This window comes from Cuculus canorus, chromosome 37, assembly GCF_017976375.1.
Source record: "Cuculus canorus isolate bCucCan1 chromosome 37, bCucCan1.pri, whole genome shotgun sequence".
Lineage (NCBI taxonomy): Eukaryota > Metazoa > Chordata > Aves > Cuculiformes > Cuculidae > Cuculus > Cuculus canorus.
In genome coordinates, this window is record NC_071437.1 from 373,911 (window position 1) to 396,359 (window position 22,449).

At 56.7% G+C, this 22,449-nt stretch overlaps 1 protein-coding gene across 1 annotated transcript in view; it reads left to right on the top strand.

The window, feature by feature from the left end:
* LOC104058215 (spectrin beta chain, non-erythrocytic 4-like) overlaps positions 1–22,449 on the top strand; it is a 48,307-nt gene extending 25,858 nt beyond the window's left edge. The window contains 16 exon segments of the mRNA XM_054052867.1: positions 4,100–4,363; positions 5,492–5,716; positions 7,020–7,109; positions 7,189–7,467; positions 7,554–7,684; positions 7,770–7,974; positions 9,316–9,938; positions 11,267–11,405; positions 11,499–11,583; positions 11,719–11,915; positions 13,915–14,306; positions 14,813–14,882; positions 16,095–16,375; positions 19,373–19,546; positions 19,630–19,672; positions 21,760–22,449. Coding sequence (XP_053908842.1) covers positions 4,100–4,363; positions 5,492–5,716; positions 7,020–7,109; positions 7,189–7,467; positions 7,554–7,684; positions 7,770–7,974; positions 9,316–9,938; positions 11,267–11,405; positions 11,499–11,583; positions 11,719–11,915; positions 13,915–14,306; positions 14,813–14,882; positions 16,095–16,375; positions 19,373–19,546; positions 19,630–19,672; positions 21,760–21,921 — 3,360 coding nt within the window. The 3' untranslated portion in view covers positions 21,922–22,449.

Here is a 22,449-nt window from a genome sequence, read left to right on the forward strand (position 1 = left end):
TTGGGGGTGGGGGGGGCTTTGAGAGGGTGAGTTTGGGGTGGGGGGTTTTGGGGGGGGTCGGATTTGGGGGGGTTTGAGGGGGATTTGGGGGTGTTTGGGGGGATTTGGGGGGGAAAATGAGGTTTAACCCCTTCCTTGCTGGATGGGGAGGGGGGAAAGGGGGGTTCGAGGGGGAGTTTGGGGTTGTGGGGGCTTTGGGGGGTGAGTTTGGGTTGAGAGGGGTTTGGGGGGGGTCGGATTTGGGGGTGTTTGGGGGGATTTGGGGGGGGAAAAATGAGGTTTAACCCCTTCATTGCCGGATGGGGAGGGGGGAAAGGGGGGTTCGAGGGGGGGTTTGGGGTTGGGGGGGGCTTTGGGGGGTGAGTTTGGGTTGAGGACATTTTGGGGGGGTCGGATTTGGGGGGGTTTGTGGGGATTTGGGGGGGAAAATGAGGTTTAACCCCTTCGTTGCCTGTTGGGGAGGGGGGAAAGGGGGCTTCGAGGGGGGGTTTGGGGTTGGGGGGGCTTTGAGGGGGTGGATTTGGGTTGGGGGGCTTTGGGGGGGTGAGTTTGGGGGTGCTTGGGGGGGATTTTGGGGGGGTAAATGAGGTTTAACCCCTTCCTTGCTGGATGGGGAGGGGGAAAAGGAGGGTTCGAGGGGGGGGTTGGGATTGGGGGGGGGCTTTGGGGGGTGAGTTTGGGTTGGGGGGGCTTTGGGGGTGTTGGATTTGGGGGTGTTTGGGGGGATTTGGGGGGATTTTGGGGGGGAAAATGAGGTTTAACCCCTCCCTTGCCCGTTGGGGAGGGGGAAAAGGGGGTTCGCGGGGGGGGGGGTTGGGATTAGGGGGGGCTTTGGAGGGTGAGTTGGGGTTGGGGGGGGTTTTGGGGGGGTGAGTTTTGGGGGGTTTGAGGGGATTTGGGGGTGTTTGGGGGGATTGGGGAGGGGAAAATGAGGTTTAACCCCTTCCTTGCCGGTTGGGGAGGGGGGAAAGGGGGCTTTGAGGGGGGGTTTGGGGTTGGGGGGGGGCTTTGGGGGGATGGATTTGGGGTGAGGGCGTTTGGGGGCTTCGGATTTGGGGGTGTTTGAGGGGATTTGGGGGTGTTTGGAGGGATTTGGGGGTGTTTGGGGGGATTTTGGGGGGATTTGGGACAGGAAAACGGGGTTTAACCCTTTCCTTCCTGTTTGGGGGCAGTGGAAAGGGGGGGTTGAGGGGGGGTTGAGGTTGGGGGGGGCTTTGATGGGGTGAGTTTGGATTGGGGGGGCTTTGGGGGGGTCGGATTTGGGGGTGTTTGGGGGGAGTTGAGGGGATTTGATGGGGGGAAATGAGGTGTAACCCCTTCCTTGCCGGTTGGGGGGTGGAAAGGGGGGGTTAAGGGGGGCATTGGGGTTGGGGGGTGGTTTGGGGGCCCTCTTGTGCCCCTTTCCCTTTGCTGCCCCCCCTTTTTCTGTGCCCCCCTTTTATTGCACCCCATTTTCTCTTTATCCCCTATTTCTCCCCTCTTATTTCCCTCATTTCCCATTTCTCCCCATTTCTCCCCATTTCTCCCCCATTTCTCCCCCATTTCTCCCCCATTTCCCCCCATTTCTCCCCATTTCCCCGTTTCTCCCCCATTTCTCCCCATTTCTCCCCCATTTCTCCCCATTTCCCCCATTTCTCCCCATTTCTCCCCATTTCCCCCCATTTCTCCCCCATTTCTCCCCATTTTTACCCCATTTCTCCCCATTTCCCCCATTTCTCCCCCATTTCTCCCCATTTCCCCCCATTTCTCCCCATTTCTCCCCATTTCTCCCCCATTTCTCCCCATTTCTCCCCCATTTCTCCCCCATTTCCCCCATTTCCCCCATTTTCTCCCCCATTTCTCCCCCATTTCTCCCCATTTCTCCCCCATTTCTCCCCATTTCTCCCCATTTCTCCCCATTTCTCCCCATTTCTCCCCCATTCTCTCCCCATTTCCCCCATTTCTCCCCATTTCTCCCCATTTCTCCCCCATTTCTCCCCATTTCTCCCCATTTCTCCCCCATTTCTCCCCCATTCTCTCCCCATTTCCCCCATTTCTCCCCATTTCTCCCCATTTCTCCCCCATTTCTCCCCCATTTCTCCCCATTTCTCCCCCATTTCTCCCATTTCCCCCATTTCTCCCCCATTTCTCCCCATTTCTCCCATTTCCCCCATTTCTCCCCATTTCTCCCCCATTTCTCCCCCATTTCTCCCCCATTTCTCCCCCATTTCTCCCCATTTCTCCCCCATTTCCCCCTATTTCTCCCCCATTTCTCCCCATTTCCCCCCATTTCTCCCCCATTTCTCCCCATTTCTCCCCATTTCTCCCCCATTTCTCCCCATTTCTCCCCCATTTCTCCCCCATTTCTCCCCATTTCTCCCCCATTTCTCCCCATTTCTCCCCCATTTCTCCCCATTTCCCCCCATTTCTCACCCATTTCTCCCCATTTCTCCCCATTTCTCCCCCATTTCTCCCCATTTCTCCCCATTTCTCCCCCATTTCTCCCCATTTCTCCCCCATTTCTCCCCCATTTCCCCCCATTTTCCCCCATTTCTCCCCCATTTCTCCCCATTTCTCCCCATTTCCCCCCATTTCTCCCCATTTCTCCCCATTTCTCCCCCATTTCTCCCCATTCCCCCCATTTCTCCCCCATTTCTCCCCATTTCCCCCCATTTCTCCCCATTTCTCCCCATTTCTCCCCATTTCTCCCCCATTTCTCCCCCATTTCTCCCCATTTCTCCCCATTTCTCCCCCATTTCTCCCCATTTCTCCCCATTTCTCCCCCATTTCTCCCCCATTTCTCACCCATTTCTCCCCATTTCTCCCCATTTCTCCCCCATTTCTCCCCCATTTCTCCCCCATTTCTCCCCATTTCTCCCCCATTTCTCCCCCATTTCTCCCCATTTCTCCCCCATTTCCCCCCATTTCTCCCCATTTCTCCCCCATTTCTCCCCCATTTCTCCCCATTTCTCCCCATTTCTCCCCCATTTCTCCCCATTTCTCCCCATTTCTCCCCCATTTCTCCCCCATTTCTCCCCATTTCCCCCATTTCTCCCCCATTTCTCCCCATTTCTCCCCCATTTCTCCCCCATTTCTCCCCCATTTCTCCCCATTTCTCCCCCATTTCTCCCCATTTCTCCCCCATTTCTCCCCATTTCCCCCATTTCTCCCCCATTTCCCCCATTTCCCCCCATTTCTCCCCATTTCTCCCCATTTCTCCCCCATTTCTCCCCCATTTCTCCCCCATTTCTCCCCCATTTTCCCCCCATTTCTCCCCCATTTCTCCCCATTCCCCCCCATTTCTCCCCCATTTCTCCCCATTTCTCCTCATTTCCCCCCATTTCTCCCCCATTTCTCCCCATTTCTCCCCCATTTCTCCCCATTTCCCCCCATTTCTCCCCATTTCTCCCCATTTCTCCCCATTTCTCCTCATTTCTCCCCCATTTCTCACCATTTCTCCCCATTTCTCCCCATTTCTCCTCATTTCCCCCCATTTCTCCCCCATTTCTCCCCCATTTCTCCCCATTTCTCTTCATTTCCCCCCATTTCTCCCCATTTCTCCCCATTTCTCCTCATTTCTCCCCATTTCTCCCCCAATTCTCCCCCATTTCTCCCCCATTTCTCCCCATTTCCCCCCATTTCTCCCCCATTTCTCCCCCATTTCTCCCCATTTCTCCCCATTTCTCCCACATTTCCCCCTATTTCTCCCCATTTCTCCCCATTTCCCCCCATTTCTCCCCCATTTCCCCCCATTTCTCCCCCATTTCCCCCCATTTCTCCCCATTTCTCCCCATTTCCCCCCATTTCCCCCCATTTCTCCCCCATTTCTCCCCATTTTTACCCCATTTCCCCCCATTTCCCCCCATTTCTCCCCATTTCTCCCCCATTTCTCCCCATTTCTCCCCATTTCTCCCCCATTTCTCCCCCATTTCCCCCCATTTCCCCCCATTTCTCCCCCATTTCTCCCCATTTCTCCCCATTTCTCCCCCATTTCTCCCCATTTCTCCCCCATTTCTCCCCCATTTCTCCCCCATTTCCCCCCATTTCCCCCCATTTCCCCCCGTTTTCCCCCCTTTGCCCTTTGGCCCATCTCTGTCCCCCCCTTTTCCCGACCCCCCAGGAAGGTGCGGAGCTCCTGAAGGCCAAACCCGAGTTGGCCGAGGCCGTTGGGGCCCAACTGGAAGAGCTGCGGCGATGTTGGGGGGAGTTGGAGGCCTCCACGCAGGCCCGGACGCGGCGCTTGGCCGAAGCCGCGGCCGCCCGGCGCCTGGCCCGGAGCTACGCTGAGATGGAGGCCAAGTTGGGCACTCTGGAGGAGCAGCTGCAGAGCGTGGGAGCGGGGCCGGACCTCCACAGCCTCAGCACGCAGCTCCGACGGCTGCAGGTGGGCGCTGGGGGACATCAGGGTCTGGGGGGGCATTGGGTTATGGAGGGATGGGAGGTTGTGGGGGGACACCGGAGTCTGGGGGGCATTGGGTTATGGGGAGATGGGAGGTTCTGGGGGGACACCAGGGTCTGAGGGACATTGGGTCATGGAGGGATGGGAGGTTCTGGGGGGACACCAGGGTCTGGGGGGACACCAGGATCTGGGGGACATTAAGTCATGGAGAGATGAGAGGTTCTGGGGGGACACCAGGATCTGGGGGAGCATTGGGTCATGGGGAGATGGAAGGTTCTGGGGGGACATCAGGATCTGGGGGACATTAAGTCATGGAGGGATGGGAGGTTCTGGGGGGACATCAGGGTCTGGGGGGCATCAGGATCTGGGGGAGCATCGGGTCATGGGGAGATGGGAGGTTGTGGGGGGACATCAGAGTCTGGGGGACATTGGGTCATGGAGAGATGGGAGGTTCTGGGGGGACACCAGGGTCTGGGGGACATTGGGTCATGGAGGGATGGGAGGTTGTGGGGGGACACCAGAGTCTGGGGGGACACCAGGATCTGGGGGGCATTGGGTCATGGGGAGATGGGAGGTTCTGGGGGGACACCAAGGTCTGGGGGACATCAGGATCTGAGGGAGCATTGGGTCATGGGGAGATGGGAGGTTGTGGGGGGACATCAGAGTCTGAGGGACATCAGGATCTGGGGGGGCATTGGGTCATGGAGGGATGGGAGGTTCTGGGGGGACATCAGAGTCTGGGGGGCATTGGGTAATGGAGAGACGGGAGGTTCTCTGGGGACACCAGGGTCTGGGGGACATCAGGATCTGGGGGGGCATCGGGTTATGGAGAGATGGGAGGTTGTGGGGGTCACCAGGGTCTGGGGGACATTGAGTCACGGAGAGACACCAAGTTCTGGAGGGACACCAGGTGACGAGGGGCCACCAGGTTCTGGGGAGCATCGGGTTACGGAGAGACATGAGGTTATGGAGAGACGTGAGGTTCTGAGGAACACCAGGATCTGAGGAGCCACCAGTGTTTGAGGGCCATCTCCAGCGCTGGAGGTCCCAGAATTGGGTTCCTCCCCCATCTCGGTCTCCAGAGCCCCACCCCAGTGTCCCTTTGCCCCACAGACGATGGAGTCGCAGGTGGAGGAGTGGTCCAAGGAGGTGGGGGAGCTGCAGGCGGCGGCGGCGGCACTGCCGGCCCAGGCCGTGGGCGCCGAGGCGGTGGGAGAGCGGCAGAACGCGGTGGGGACGCGCATCGTCCGCCTCATCGAACCCCTCAAGGAACGGAGGAGGATCCTCCTGGCTTCCAAGGAGGTCCATCAGGTCAGCCACGAGCTGGAGGACGAGGTGGTGAGTACGTGGGGATGGAGACGGTGGTGGGGATGGAGACGGTGGTGGGGATGGAGATGGTGGGGATGGAGATGGTGGGGATGGAGACGATGGTGGGGATGGAGATGGTGGGGATGGAGACGATGGTGGGGATGGAGATGGTGGTGGGGATGGAGATGGTGGGGAAGATGGGGATGATAGCAATGGAGATGATGGGGATGTGATGGAGATGATGGAGATGGGGATGAGGTTGGAATGGAGATGGAGATGAAGATGGGGTTGGAATGGAGACAGAGATGAAGATGGGGTTGGAATGGAGATGAGGATGGGGTTGGAATGGAGATGGGGATGAAGATGGGGTTGGAATGGAGATGGAGATGAAGATGGGGTTGGAATGGAGATGGAGATGAGGATGGGGTTGGAATGGAGATGGAGATGGGGTTGGAATGGAGATGGGGATGAAGATGGTGTTGGAATGGAGATGGGGATGGGGTTGGAATGGAGATGGAGATGAAGATGGGGTTGGAATGGAGATGGAGATGAGGATGGAATGGAGATGGAAATGGAGATGGGGTTGGAATGGAGATGAAGATGAAGGTGGGGTTGGAATGGAGATGGAGATGGGGTTGGAATGGAGATGGGGATGAAGATGGGGTTGGAATGGAGATGGAGACGGAGATGAGGTTGGAATGGAGGTGGAGATGAAGATGGGGTTGGAATGGAGATGGAGATGATGTTGGAATGGAGACGGAGATGGGGTTGGAATGGAGACGGAGATGGGGTTGGAATGGAGACGGAGATGGGGTTGGAATGGAGATGGAGATGAAGGTGGGGTTGGAATGGAGATGAGGATGAAGATGAGGTTGGAATGGAGATGGAGATAAGGATGAGGTTGGAATGGAGATGGAGATGGGGTTGGAATGGAGATGGAGACGGAGATGAAGATGGGGTTGGAATGGAGATGGGGATGAAGATGGGGTTGGAATGGAGATGGAGATGAAGATGGGGTTGGAATGGAGATGGAGATGGAGATGGGGTTGGAATGGAGATGGAGATGGGGTTGGAATGGAGATGGGGGTAAGGTTGGAATGGCGATGGAGATGGAGATGGGGTTGGAACGGAGATGGAGATGGAGATGAAGATGGGGTTGGAATGGTGATGGAGATGATGAGGATGGAGACGATGGGGATGAGGATGGGGAGAGGGTTGGGGTTGGAATGGGGATGAAGATGGAGATGATGGGGATGAGGTCGGCCGGGATGGAGACAGAATGGGGTCAGGAACAGTGACGGCCTCGACGCTGAGGTCCCTCCGTTGGCTGCAGCTGTGGGTGCAGGACCGCCTGCCCTTGGCCACGCTGAAGGACCACGGCACCAACCTCCAGACGGTCCAGCAGTTCATCAAGAAGAACCAGGTGAGGCCCCACAGCGGAGCGGGTGGTGGGACACCCCAACCACGTCCTCCACACCCACCTCCTCTCCACGTCCTCTTAGAACCTCCGCCGGGAGATCCAGGTCCACCGACCTCGCGTGGAGGAGGTTCTGGAACGCGCCCGAGCTGTGGCCTCCATCAAAAGCCCCGAGGCTGAAGGAGTCCGACGTCTTCTGGAGCACTTGGAGACGACGTGGGGGGAGCTCCAAGAGCAGACCGAGCTCCGGCAGCAGACCTTGGATGCCACCTACCAGCTGGAGCAGTACTACTTCGACGTGGCCGAGGTGGAGTCGTGGTTGGGCGAGCAGGAGCTTCTCTTGATGAGCGAAGAGAAGGGGAAGGTGCGGATGGGTCGGTTGGAGCTGGAGAAGCCCGTGGAGATCCTCCAGGTTCTCACCCACCCAACGTGTGTCCTCCTCCCTCCAAGGACGAGCAGAGCACTCTCCAACTCCTCAAGAAACACCTCCTGACGGAACAGACGGTGGAGAACTACGAGGAGACCATCGGTCAACTGTCCCGTCAATGCCGGGCGCTTCTGGAGCTCGGCCACCCTCAAAGGTGGGTGAAGCTCCTCCAGCGCCCACCGCTTGGAGCTTCTGCTGGAGGTCCTGGAGGTTCACCGGGCACTGTGTCCCTTGGCCAGCGAACAGGTCAGCAGGCGGCAGTCGCAGGTTGACCGACTCTACGTGTCTCTGAAGGACCTGGTGGAGGAACGCAAAGCCAAGTTGGAGCAGCAGTATTGGCTCTACCAGCTCAACCGCGAGGTGGACGAGCTGGAGCACTGGATCGCCGAGAAGGAGGTGGTGGCCGGCTCGCCGGAGCTGGGGCAGGACTTCGAGCACGTCACGGTCAGTTGGGTCCACCCAGGGCTTGGAGGGCTTTAGCGTTGGCCCCATCCGGGGCCAAGGAAGGGGTTGGCCGTGACCTGGAGGTTCGGAGGTTGCCTCCAACCTCTGTTGAGGGCTTTTGGTGAAGGTCCTGCAGGGGGGGAGAGGGGTTTGTGCAGTCCCTGTCCCATATCCGGAGGGTCTGGATGTGGTTCCTGCCCCACGGTGGGGTCTTGGGCACCATCACAGCTCCATTTTGGGGTTTTGGGCACCATCACAGCTCCACGTTGGGGTTTTGGGCACCATCAAAGCTTCATGTTGGGTTTTGGGCACCATCACAGCTCCACTTTGGGGTTTTGGGCACCATCAAAGCTCCACATTGGGGTTCTGGACATCATCACAGCTCCATATTGAGGTTTTGGGCACCATCAAAGCTCCACATTGGGGTTCTGGACACCACCACAGCTCCACATTGGGGTTCTGGACACCACCACAGCTCCACGTTGGGGTTTTGAACACCATCACAGCTCCACATTGGGGTTTTGGGCACCATCACAGCTCCACGTTGGGGTTTTGAACACCACCACAGCTCCACGTTGGGGTTTTGGGCACCATCACAGCTCTATTTTGGGGTTTTGGGCACCATCACAGCTCCACGTTGGGGTTTTGGGCACCACCACAGCTCCACGTTGGGGTTTTGGGCACCATCACAGCTCCATTTTGAGGTCTTGGGCACCACCACAGCTCCACGTTGGGGTTTTGGGCACCACCACAGCTCCACGTTGGGGTTTTGGGCACCATCACAGCTCCATTTTGAGGTCTTGGGCACCACCACAGCTCCACGTTGGGGTTTTGGGCACCACCACAGCTCCACATTGGGGTTTTGAGCACCATCACAGCTCCACATTGGGGTTTTGGGCACCACCACAGCTCCACATTGGGGTTTTGGGCACCACCACAGCTCCATTTTGGGGTTCTGGACACCATCACAGCTCCACATTGGGGTTTTGGGCACCACCACAGCTCCATTTTGGGGTTCTGGACACCATCACAGCTCCACATTGGGGTTTTGGGCACCATCACAGCTCCACATTGGGGTTTTGAGCACCATCACAGCTCCACGTTGGGGTTTTGGGCACCATCACAGCTCCACGTTGGGGTTTTGGACACCATCACAGCTCCACATTGGGGGTTTGGACACCACCACAGCTCCACGTTGGGGTTTTGAACACCATCACAGCTCCACATTGGGGTTTTGGGCACCATCACAGCTCCACATTGGGGTTTTGGGCGCCATCAAATCTTTGTTTTGGGGTCTTGGGCAGCACCACAGCTCCGTGTTGAGGTCCTGTCCCACCGCAGCTCCTCCAGGAGAAGTTCCTGGAGTTCGCCAGCGAGACGGGCAGCGTCGGGCAGGAGCGCATCGCCGCCGTCAACCAGATGGTGGACGAACTCATCGACTACGGCCACGCCGACGCCGCCACCATTGCCGAGTGGAAGGACGGCGTCAACGAAGCTTGGGCGGATCTTCTGGAGCTGATGGAGACGCGGGCGCAGATGTTGGCCGCTTCTCACGAGCTCCACAAGTTCTTCAACGACTGCAAAGAGGTTTTGGGTCAAATCGAGGAGAAACGGCAACGTCTGCCGGAGCTGGCGGCTCGCGAGGGCAGGACCTCGGCCACCGCCCTGCAGCGGGCGTTGGGGGCCTTCGAGCACGACGTGGAGGTCCTGGTGACCCAAGTGCGGCAGCTCCAAGAAGGGGCGGCGCAGTTGAGGACCCTCTACGCTGGGGACAACGCCGAAGCCATCGCCGGAAGGGAGCAGGAGGTGTTACGGGCGTGGAAGGAGCTCCTGGCGGCGTGCGAGGAGTGTCGGCTCCACGTGGCGAGCGTCGCCGAGAAGATCCGCTTCGTCGGCACCGTCAGAGACCTTCTGGCTTGGATGGACGGTGTCCTCTGCCAGATTGGCGCCGGCGAGAAGCCGAGGTAGAGGGAACCGGGGGTGGTGAGGAGCTCCTGCAGCCTCTGAACCATCTCTGGTGCCAAAGGCCTCTGTCCTGACTCACTCTGTCCCACCCATGAAGACGAGGACCTTCTGTCCCACCTCCATCACCCACGTCCTGACCCGTCCCTAAGACCAAAGACCTTCTGTCCCACCTCCGTCACCCACATCTGAGGTCCATGACCCACATCTTGGCCCATCCCTAAGACCAAAGACCTTCTGTCTGAGGTCCATGACCCACATCTGAGGTCCATGACCCACATCTGAGGTCCATGACCCACATCTTGACCAGTCCCTAAGCCCAAAGACCTTCTGTCCCACCTCCATCACCCACATCCTGACCTGTCCCTAAGCCCAAAGACCTTCTGTCCCACGTCCATGACCCACATCTGAGGTCCATGACCCACATCTTGACCCGTCCCTAAGACCAAAGACCTTCTGTCTGAGGTCCATGACCCACGTCCTGACCCGTCCCTAAGCCCAAAGACCTTCTGTCCCACCTCCATCACCCACATCTGAGGTCCATGACCCACATCTTGACCCATCCCTAAGCCCAAAGACCTTCAGTCTGAGGTCCATGACCCACATCTTGACCCGTCCCTAAGCCCAAAGACCTTCTGTCCCACCTCCGTGACCCACATCTGAGGTCCATGACCCACATCTTGACCCGTCCCTAAGCCCAAAGACCTTCTGTCCCACCTCCATGACCCACGTCCTGACCCATCCCTAAGACCAAAGACCTTCAGTCCGAGGTCCATGACCCATGTCCTGAGCCATCCCTAAGACCAAAGACCTTCTGTCCCACCTCCATGACCCATGTCCTGACCCATCCCTAAGACCAAAGACCTTCTGTCCCACCTCCATGACCCACATCTGAGGTCCATGACCCACGTCTTGACCCATCCCTAAGACCAAAGACCTTCAGTCCGAGGTCCATGACCCACATCTGAGGTCCATGACCCACGTCCTGATCGTCCCTAAGCCCAAAGACCTTCTGTCCCACCTCGGTGTCCCGTGTCCCATCTGGAGGAGTTGTATCCTCTCTCACCCCAAGATCTCGCGCTCTTTTCCACCCACGAAGCCAAGGAGTTGTCTTCTCCCCCACCCCAAGGACTCGAGTCTTGTCCCCACCTTAAGGCCTCACGTCTTGACCCACCCACGAAGCCAAAAACGGTCCTCTTGGCCTCATCCTCACCCCAAGTTCTCTCCTCTTTGGTGGACCCCCATCCCCCTCCACCAGGAGGACCCCCGTCCCACCCCACAGCCGCTGGAGGGCCTCTCCACCCCCGTCCATCTCCGTCCCCACCCGCAGGGACGTCTCCTCGGTGGAGCTGCTGATGAACGACCACCAAGGGCTGAAGAGCGAGATCGAGGCCCGCGGCAAGAGCATCGCCGCCTGCTTGGAGCTGGGCAAGAGCCTTCTCCTCAGCAAGAGCCCGGCGGCCGACGAGGTGCCGCGGCGGCGGGAGGGGAATGGTGGACGCTCAACGAAGGGTTGACCTTCAACTCTTGGAGGTCCCAACCCATCTCCTCCACCGCCGCAGATCAAAGCCCACGTGGAGAAGCTGTTGGCCAAGAAGAAGGAGATGCTGGAGAAGTGGGACAACCACTGGGAGCGGCTGCAGCAGAGTGAGTCCCACCTCGGGGGGGTCAATCTCGGGAAGGGTCCTCCACCACCACCACCACCACCACGATGGGGTTGGGATGTTCTTGGGGGGGTACCGCCATGAGTCCGTCCTTCCGTGTCGTCCCTCTGTCCGGCAGTGCTGGAGGTCCACCAGTTTGCCCAGGAGGCCGTGGTGGCCGACGCTTGGCTGACGGCGCAGGAGCCTCTGCTGAAGAGCCAGGAGTTGGGCAGCAGCGTGGACGAGGTGGAGCAGCTCATCCGGCGGCACGAGGCCTTCCGCAAAGCCGCCGCCGCCTGGGAGGAGAGGTTCAGCTCCTTGCGGCGTCTCACCACGGTACGGCCGTCGTCTCCAGGGGGTTCGAGGTCACCACCACCACCCGACCCTGTGCGCCCCCTCTTTGCTTCTTCCCGAGGGGCCACGGCAGCCGCCGGCTCAGCGTCTCCATCCTGGTGTCCATCCCATCCTTATCTCCGCACGGGTTCCCATCCCCAACGTGGTGTCCATCTCCATCCCGTTCCATCCCTGTCTTCAATCCATCCTCATCCGTTTCCCCACCTCCATTCTCACCGCGTCTCCATCCCCATCCTGTCCTCTTCTCCAACCTCTTCTCCGTCCCCATCCTGTCCTCTTCTCCATCCCCATCCCATCCTCATCTCCATCCTCTTCTCCATCCTCTTCTCCATCCTCATCTCCATCCCCATCCCATTCTCCTCTCCATCCTCTTCTCCATCCCCATCCCATCCTCTTCTCCATCCTCATCCCATCCTCATCTCCATCCTCTTCTCCATTCTCATCTCCATCCTCTTCTCCATCCCCATCCCGTCCTCATCTCCATCCCCATCCCATTCTCTTCTCCATTCTCTTCTCCATCCTCTTCTCCATCCTCATCTCCATCCTCTTCTCCATCCTCCCCCAAACTCTGTCCTCGTCTCCGTCCTCACCCCATCTCCATCCACACCTCCACCTCCATCCCTGTACCCATTGCATTTCATCCTCATCTCCGTTCCATCCCCATCCATGTTCCCATCTCCACCTCCATCTCCATCTTATCTCCATCTCATCTCCATCTTATCTCCATCTCATCCCCATCCCCATCTCCATCATCTCCATCTCATCTCCATCTCCATCTCATCTCCACCTCATCTCCATCTCCATCTCATCCCCATCCCCATCTCCATCATCTCTATCATCTCCATCATCTCCATCATATCTCCATCATCTCCATCCCCATCCCCATCTCCATCCCCATCTCCATCCCCATCATCTCCATCTCCATCTCCATCTCATCCCCATCTCCATCTCATCTCCATCTCCATCTCATCTCCATCCCCATCTCGATCATCTCCATCATTCCATCATCTCCATCTCATCTCCATTCCTATCTCATCCCCATCTCCATCTCCATCCCCATCCCCATCCCCATCTCCATCTCCATCTCCATCTCATCCCCATCTCCATCCCCGTCGCCATCTCCATCTCCATCTCCATCTCCATCTCCATCTCATCCCCATCTCCATCTCCGTCATCTCCATCCCCATCTCCATCCCATCTCCATCCCCATCTCGATCATCTCCATCCCCATCCCCATCTCATGTCCATCTCCATCTCATCTCCATCCTCATCTCCATCATCTCGATCATCTCCATCATCTCCATCATATCTCCATCATCTCCATCATCTCCATCCCCATCCCCATCTCCATCTCATCCCCATCTCCATCTCATCCCCATGTCCATCATCCCCATCTCATCTCCATCCCCATCTCCATCCCCATCTCCATCATCTCCATCATTCCATCATCTCCATCATTCCATCATCTCCATCTCATCCCCATCTCCACCATCTCCACCATCTCCATCTCCATCTCCATCTCATCCCCATCCCCATCTCATCCCCATCTCCATCATCTCCTCCATCTCCATCTCCATCTCATCCCAATCTCATCCCCATCTCCATCATCTCCATCTCATCCCTATCTCCATCTCCATCTCCATCTCATCCCCATTTCCATCATCCCCATCTCCACCTCCATCCCATCTCCATCTCCATCTCATCCCCATCTCCATCTCCGTCTCCATCTCCATCCCCATCTCCATCCCCGTCTCCATCATCTCCATCATTCCATCATCCCCATCTCCATCATTCCATCATCCCCATCTCCATCTCATCTCCATCTCATCCCCATGTCCATCATCTCCACGTCCATCATCTCCATCTCATCTCCATCTCATCTCCATCTCCACCATCTCCACCATCTCCACCATCTCCACCATCTCCACCATCTCCACCATCTCCCCCTCCACCATCTCCCCCTCCCCCTCCCCCTCCGCAGCTGGAGAAGCTCAAAGCGGAGCAGCACCAACAGCCGCCGACGCCGCTCCTGACCCGTAAATTCCTGGTGGACCCTCCGGTTGGGCCGTTGCCGGGAGGCCCCGTCTGCCGCCGCCCGGAGCCGCGCGTCGCCTACGTTCGCCACCAACTCCACCCCGAACGCCTCCAACCGGCGCTCGACCGCCTCCACGGCCCTCCTGGCGACGGCGCTCCCGATGGGGACCCTCTTCCGCCCTCCACCGCCGACGCCGCTCCGGTGCCCCCCAAGACGGAAGAACCCGGAGAGGGGAGAGCGGCACTTCTGGAACGGCGCCGGGAGCGGCGCGAGCGGCGCTTGGAGAGACAGGAGTCGAGCGAAGCGGAGCCGCCGCGGCACAACGGCAAAGGCGGCGCGTGAGCGCGGGGACGGGGGACGACGGTGGTGGCCCCGGGGATGGATGACGGTGGTGGCCCCATGGTCGGATGATGGTGGTGGCCCCATGGTCGGATGATGGTGGTGGCCCCATGGTTGGATGATGGTGGTGGCCTCAGGGATGGTGGTGGCCCTGTGGTCGGATGACAGTGGTGGCCCCGGGGATGGTGGTGGCCCCGTGGTTGGATGACAGTGGTGGCGCCATGGTTGGATGATGGTGGTGGCCCTGTGGTTGGATGATGGTGGTGGCCCCGGGGATGGATGATGGTGGTGGCCCTGTGGTTGGATGATGGTGGTGGCCCCGGGGATGGTGGTGGCCCCGTGGTTGGATGATGGTGGTGGCCCTGGGGATGGTGGTGGCCCCATGGTCGGATGATGGTGGTGGCCCTGGGGATGGTGGTGGCCCCATGGTCGGATGACGGTGGTGGCCCCACCAGGGACGGTGGTGGCTCCGGGACTGACGGCCTCTCCTTCCCAACGCTGACAGCAAAGCCACTCTGGCCGACATCGTGGAGCAGCTGCAGGAGAAGGAGGCAGCGGCGCCCGCCCCAGCGCCGGTCAGTCCGTCGCGTCCTTCTGGTGTCCTCGTGGTGTCCCCTTGCTGTCCCCATGGCTTCTCCTCAGTGTCCCCATGGCTTCTCCTTGGAGTCGCTTCTCCTTGGTTCCCCCATGGCTGCTTCTTGATGTCCCCATGGCTTCTCCTCAGTGTCCCCTTGGTGCCCCCTTGGTGTGCCCATGGCCTCCCCTCAGTGTCCCCTTGGTGTCCCTTTGGTGTCCCTTTGGTGTCCCTTTGGTGTCCCCTTGATGACCCCTTGGCTTCTCCTTGGTGCCCCCATGGCTTCTTCTTGGTGTCCCCATGGTGTCCCCATGGTTTCTTCTTGATGTCCCTTTGGTGTCCCCTTTGCGTCCTCATGGCTTCTCCTTGGTTTCCCCCTTCCTCCCCATTTCCTCCCCTTTTCCTCCCTCTTTCTTCCCCTTTTCCTCCCTCTTTCTTCCCCTTTTCCTCCCCACTTCCTCCCCTCTTCCTCCCCATTTCCTCTCCCCTTCCTCCCTCCTCCCTCTCCCCTCTTCTTCCCTGTTTCCTCCCCGTTTCCTCCCCGTCTTCTCCCCTCTTTCTCCCCATTTCCTCCCCTCTTCCTCCCTGTTTCCTTCCCGTTTCCTCCCCATTTCCTCCCCCCTTTCTCCCCATTTTCTCCCCATTTCCTCCCCTCTTCCTCCCTGTTTTCTCCCCGTTTCCTCACTGTTTCCTCCCCATTTTCTCCCTGTTTCCTCCCTGTTTCCTCCCCCCTTTCTCCCCATTTCCTCCCTGTTTCTTCCCCTCTTCCTCCCCATTTCCTCCCCATTCCCTCCCCATTTCCTCCCCATTCCCTCCCCATTTCCTCCCCATTCCCTCCCCATTCCCTCCCCTCTTCCTCCCCCTTCCTCCCCTCTTCCTCCCCATTTTCTTCCCTCTTCCTCCATGTTTTCTCCCCATTTCCTCACTGTTTCCTCACCATTTTCTCCCCTCTTCCTTCCCCTTCCTCCCCCTTCCTCCCCCCTTCCTCCCCCTTCCTCCCCCTTCCTCCCCCTTCCTCCCCTCTTCCTCCCCTCTTCCTCCCCTCTTCCTCCCCCCTTCCTCCCCATTTCCTCCCCATTCCCTCCCCCCTTCCTCCCCCCTTCCTCCCCTCTTCCTCCCCATTCCCTCCCCTCTTTCTCCCCGTTTCCCCCCCCGTTTCCCCCCCTCTTCTTCCCCCGTTTCCTCCCCCGTTTCCCGCCCGTTTCCCGCTCAGCCCCCAGAGCGTCCGTCTCCGTCTCGGCTGCCGATGGGTCCGGAGGCCCTCCCGGATCGGAGCCCTCGGCCGGAGCGCCCCCGCGCTCGCGATCGCCCCAAACCGCGCCGGCGGCCGCGCCCCAAAGACACCGCTCCGGGGGACCCTCGGAGGTCGCGGTCGGCGCCGGCGCAGGGAAGTGTCCCCCCCCCGGCCCCGCCCCCCGCCCACACCGTCCACCACGAGGGGTTCCTCTTCCGGAAGCACGAGTTGGATGGACCCAACAAGAAGGCGTCCAACAGGTGAGGAGAAGACAACGGAGGGGGCACCAACCACGGCGGAGAGCCACCAGCGGGGGAGGTCCATCAGGAGAGGTTCAACGGAGAACGTTCCCCAAAGGTGGAGATCCATCAGGAGAGGTTCAATGGAGAACGTTCCCCAAAGATGGAGATCCATCAGGAGAGGTTCAATGGAGAACGTTCTCCAAAGGTGGAGATCCATCAGGAGAGGTTCAATGGAGAACGTTCTCCAAAGATGGAGATCCATCAGGAGAGGTTCAATGGAGAACGTTCTCCAATAGATGGAGGTCCATCAGTAGAAGGGGTTCACCAACGCTTGAGATCCATCAATGGAGAACGTTCTCCAAAGATGGAGATCCATCAGGAGAGGTTCATCAACAGTGAAGGTTCATCAGGGTTTGGAGCTCTATCGATGGAGAACGTTCTCCAAAGATGGAGATCCATCAGGAGAGGTCCATCAACAGTGAAGGTTCATCAGGGTTTGGAGCTCTATCGATGGAGAACGTTCTCCAAAGATGGAGATCCATCAGGAGAGGTTCAATGGAGAACGTTCTCCAAAGATGGAGATCCATCAGGAGAGGTTCAATGGAGAACGTTCTCCAATAGATGGAGGTCCATCAGGAGAGGTTCAATGGAGAACATTCTCCAAAGATGGAGGTCCATCAGGAGAGGTTCAATGGAGAACGTTCCCCAAAGATGGAGGTCCATCAGGAGAGGTTCAATGGAGAACGTTCGCCAAAGATGGAGATCCATCAGGATTTGGGGGTCTATTGATGGAGAACACTCCCCAAAGATGGAGATCCATCAGTAGAGGTCCATCAATGGTGAAGGTTCATCAGGGTTTGGAGGTCTATCGATGGAGAACGTTCTCCAAAGATGGAGATCCATCAGCAGAAGGGATTCACCAACACTTGAGATCCATCAGTGGAGGAGGTTCTCCGATAGATGGAGGTCCATCAGGAGAGGTTCAATGGAGAACGTTCTCCAAAGATGGAGATCCATCAGGAGAGGTTCAATGGAGAACGTTCCCCAAAGATGGAGGTCCATCAGGAGAGGTTCAATGGAGAACGTTCCCCAAAGATGGAGGTCCATCAGCAGAAGGGGTTCACCAACGCTTGAGATCCATCAATGGAGAACGTTCTCCAAAGATGGAGATCCATCAGGAGAGGTTCAATGGAGAACGTTCTCCAATAGATGGAGATCCATCAGGAGAGGTTCAATGGAGAACGTTCTCCAATAGATGGAGATCCATCAGGAGAGGTTCAATGGAGAACGTTCTCCAAAGATGGAGATCCATCAGGAGAGGTTCAGTGGAGAACGTTCGCCAAAGATGGAGATCCATCAGGAGAGGTTCAATGGAGAACGTTCTCCAAAGATGGAGATCCATCAGGAGAGGTTCAATGGAGAACGTTCTCCAAAGATGGAGATCCATCAGGAGAGGTTCAATAGAGAACGTTCTCCAATAGATGGAGATCCATCAGGAGAGGTTCAATGGAGAACGTTCTCCAAAGATGGAGGTCCATCAGGAGAGGTTCAATGGAGAACGTTCTCCAAAGGTGGAGGTTCATCAGGAGAGGTTCAATGGAGAACGTTCCCCAAAGATGGAGATCCATCAGGAGAGGTTCAATGGAGAACGTTCCCCAAAGATGGAGGTCCATCAGGAGAGGTTCAATGGAGAACGTTCCCCAAAGATGGAGATCCATCAGGAGAGGTTCAATGGAGAACGTTCTCCAAAGATGGAGATCCATCAGGAGAGGTTCAATGGAGAACGTTCTCCAAAGATGGAGATCCATCAGGAGAGGTTCAATGGAGAACGTTCGCCAATAGATGGAGATCCATCAGGAGAGGTTCAATGGAGAACGTTCTCCAATAGATGGAGGTCCATCAGGAGAGGTTCAATGGAGAACGTTCCCCAAAGATGGAGATCCATCAGGATTTGGGGGTCTATCGATGGAGAACACTCCCCAAAGATGGAGATCCATCAGTAGAGGTCCATCAACAGTGAAGGTTCATCAGGGTTTGGAGGTCTATCGATGGAGAACGTTCTCCAAAGATGGAGATCCATCAGCAGAAGGGATTCACCAACACTTGAGATCCATCAGTAGAGGAGGTTCTCCAAAGATGGAGATCCATCAGGAGAGGAGGTTCTCCAATAGGTGGAGATCCATCAGTAGAGGTCCATCAACAGTGAAGGTTCATGAGGAATTGGAGGTCTATCGATGGAGAACGTTCTCCAAAGATGGAGATCCATCAGGAGAGGTTCAATGGAGAACGTTCTCCAAAGATGGAGATCCATCAGGAGAGGTTCAATGGAGAACGTTCTCCAAAGATGGAGATCCATCAGGAGAGGTTCAATGGAGAACGTTCGCCAATAGATGGAGATCCATCAGGAGAGGTTCAATGGAGAACGTTCTCCAAAGATGGAGATCCATCAGGAGAGGTTCAATGGAGAACGTTCTCCAAAGATGGAGATCCATCAGGAGAGGTTCAATGGAGAACGTTCTCCAAAGATGGAGATCCATCAGGAGAGGTTCAATGGAGAACGTTCTCCAAAGATGGAGATCCATCAGGAGAGGTTCAATGGAGAACGTTCCCCAAAGATGGAGATCCATCAGGAGAGGTTCAATGGAGAACGTTCCCCAAAGATGGAGATCCATCAGGAGAGGTTCAATGGAGAACGTTCTCCAAAGATGGAGATCCATCAGGAGAGGTTCATCAACGGTGAAGGTTCATCAGGGTTTGGAGCTCTATCGATGGAGAACGTTCTCCAAAGATGGAGATCCATCAGGAGAGGTCCATCAACGGTGAAGGTTCATCAGGGTTTGGAGCTCTATCAATGGAGAACGTTCTCCAAAGATGGAGATCCATCACTATGGGACGTTCATAAGTTCTTGGAGGAACCCCAGAGGTGGGCGGTGGTCCATCGCTGGAGGGCCTTCACCGGGGCTTTGAAGGTCCACACAGCGCAGTGTCGAGTCCTCCTCTGGGGTCACCTCACAGGTCGTGGGTGAACCTCTACTGCGTCCTGAGCAAAGGTGACCTCGGCTTCTACAAGGACTCCAAAGGCCCAACCACCGGCACCACCCACGGTGGAGAACCTCTCCTCAACCTCCACAACTCCAGCAGCGAAGTGGCCAACGACTACAAGAAGAAGAAGAACGTCTTCAAGCTCAAGTAAGTGGAGGTGCTCGTGGCTCTGGGAGGTCCCACCTCGAGGTTCTGCTGGTGGCCACCTGGAGAAGGTCTTTCTCTTGTAGGACCAGCGATGGAAGCGAGTTCCTCTTGCAAGCCAAGGATGAGGTAAGGGGTCTACAGCCTTGAGGGACCCGGTGGGGTTTCAGAGGGGACCTGGTGGTGGCTTTGAGGGACCAAATGATGGGTTTGAGGGACCAAATGATGGCTTTGAGGGACCTGGTGATGGCTTTGAGGAGGTGGATGGTTTTGAGGGACAGAATGGTGGTTCTGAGGAACCTTATGGTGGTTTTGAGGGACCTGAAGGTGGTTCTGAGGGACCTTATGGTGGTTCTGAGGAACCTTATGGTGGTTCTGAGGGACCTGAAGGTGGTTTTGAGGGACCTGAAGGTGGTTTTGAGGGACAGAATGGTGGTTCTGAGGAACCTTATGGTGGTTCTGAGGAACCTTATGGTGGTTTTGAGGGACCTGAAGGTGGTTCTGAGGGACAGAATAGTGGTTCTGAGGAACCTTATGGTGGTTTTGAGGGACCTGAAGGTGGTTTTGAGGGACCTGAAGGTGGTTTTGAGGGACAGAATGGTGGTTCTGAGGGACCTTATGGTGGTTTTGAGGAACCTTATGGTGTTCTTGAGGGACCTGATGGTGGTTTTGAGGGACAGAATGGTGGTTCTGAGGGACCTTATGGTGGTTTTGAGGGACCTGAAGGTGGTTTTGAGGGACCTGAAGGTGGTTCTGAGGGACAGAATAGTGGTTCTGAGGAACCTTATGGTGGTTCTGAGGGACCTGAAGGTGGTTTTGAGGGACCTGAAGGTGGTTTTGAGGGACAGAATGGTGGTTCTGAGGAACCTTATGGTGGTTCTGAGGGACCTGAAGGTGGGTTTGAGGGACCTGAAGGTGGTTCTGAGGGACAGAATGGTGGTTCTGAGGAACCTTATGGTGGTTTTGAGGGACCTGAAGGTGGTTCTGAGGAACCTTATGGTGGTTCTAAGGAACCTTATGGTGGTTTTGAGGGACCTAAAGGTGGTTCTGAGGAACCTTATGGTGTTTTTTAGGGACCTGACAGTGGTTTTGAGGGACCTTATAATAGTTTTGAGGGATCTGAAGGTGCTTTTGAGGGACTTTATGATGGTTTTGAGGGACCTGAAGGTGGTTCTGAGGGGGGGTGGATGGTTTTGAGGGATCTGGAGATGGTTTTGAGAGACCAAATGATGGTTTTGAGGACGCTTATGGTGTTTTTGAGGGACCTGGTGAGGGGTTTGAGGGATCTGGAGATGGTTCTAAGTAACCTTATGATGTTTTGAGGAACATTATGATGTTTTGAGGGATCTGGAGATGGTTTTGAGGAACCTTATGATGTTTTGAGGAACCTTATGGTGTTTTTGAGGGATCTGGAGATGGTTTTGATGAACCTTATGATGTTTTGAGGGATCTGGAGATGGTTTGAGGAAACTTATGATGTTCTGAGGAACCTTACGGTGTTTTTGAGGGATCTGGAGATGGTTTTGAGGAACCTTACAGTGTTTTTGAGGGATCTGGAGATGGTTTGAGGAACCTTATGATGTTCTGAGGAACCTTACGGTGTTTTTGAGGGATCTGGAGGTGGTTTTGAGGAACCTTACAGTGTTTTTGAGGGATCTGGAGATGGTTTGAGGAACCTTATGATGTTCTGAGGAACCTTACGGTGTTTTTGAGGGATCTGGAGGTGGTTTTGAGGAACCTTATGGTGGTTTTGAGGGATCAGGAGGTGGTTTTGAGGAAACTTATGGTGGTTTTGAGGAACCTTATGATGTTCTGAGGAACCTTACGGTGTTTTTGAGGGATCTGGAGGTGGTTTTGAGGAACGTTAAGGTGGTTTTGAGGGCTCTGGAGATGGTTTTGATGAACCTTATGATGTTTTGAGGAACCTTACGGTGTTTTTGAGGGATCTGGAGATGGTTTTGATGAACCTTATGATGTTTTGAGGGATCTGGAGATGGTTTTGAGGAACCTTACAGTGTTTTTGAGGGATCTGGAGATGGTTTGAGGAACCTTATGATGTTCTGAGGAACCTTATGGTGTTTTTGAGGGATCTGGAGGTGGTTTTGAGGAACCTTATGGTGGTTTTGAGGAACCTTATGGTGGTTTTGAGGGCTCTGGAGATGTTAGTGGGGTAGGGGTGGTTTTGGGGTGACCTGACGCTGCCCTTTGCCCCGCAGGAGGACATGCGGGGGTGGCTGCAGGCGCTGGCGTCCTCGGCGCAGGAACACGCCGAGCTGGCGCGATGGAGTCAGGGCCTCCTCACCACCTCCTCCACCGACGAGGGACTTCCCCGGCGCGAGGGCGACCGACGTCCCAGCGCCTCCACCCGGAGGAAGTGACGCCCCCAGCACCCACTTTTGGACCTCCCCCACCCCATTTTTGGGGTCCCCCCCACTTTCGGGGTCCCCCCACCCCAAGAACGGAGAGGAACCGCCTCAGACCTGGTGACCCCAAAGGTGGTGGGAACATCAGGTGGTGGTGGGACCTCTCAAATCTTAGGTTCTTCCACCCACTTTTGGGGTCCCTCACCCACTTTTGGACCTCCCCCATCCCATTTTTGGGGTCCCCCCCACTTTCGGGGTCCCCCCACCCCAAGAACAGAGAGGAACCGCCTCAGACCTGGTGACCCCAAAGGTGGTGGGAACATCAGGTGGTGGTGGGACCTCCCAAATCTTAGGTCCTTCCACTCACTTTTGGGGTCCCCCACATACTTTTGGGGTCCCTCACCCACTTTTGGACCTCCCCCACCCCATTTTCGGGGTCCCTCCCACTTTTGGGGTCCCCCCACCCCAAGAATAGAGAGGAACCGCCTCAGACCTGGTGACCCCAAAGGTGGTGGGACCTCCCAAATCTTGGCCCCCCCTCAC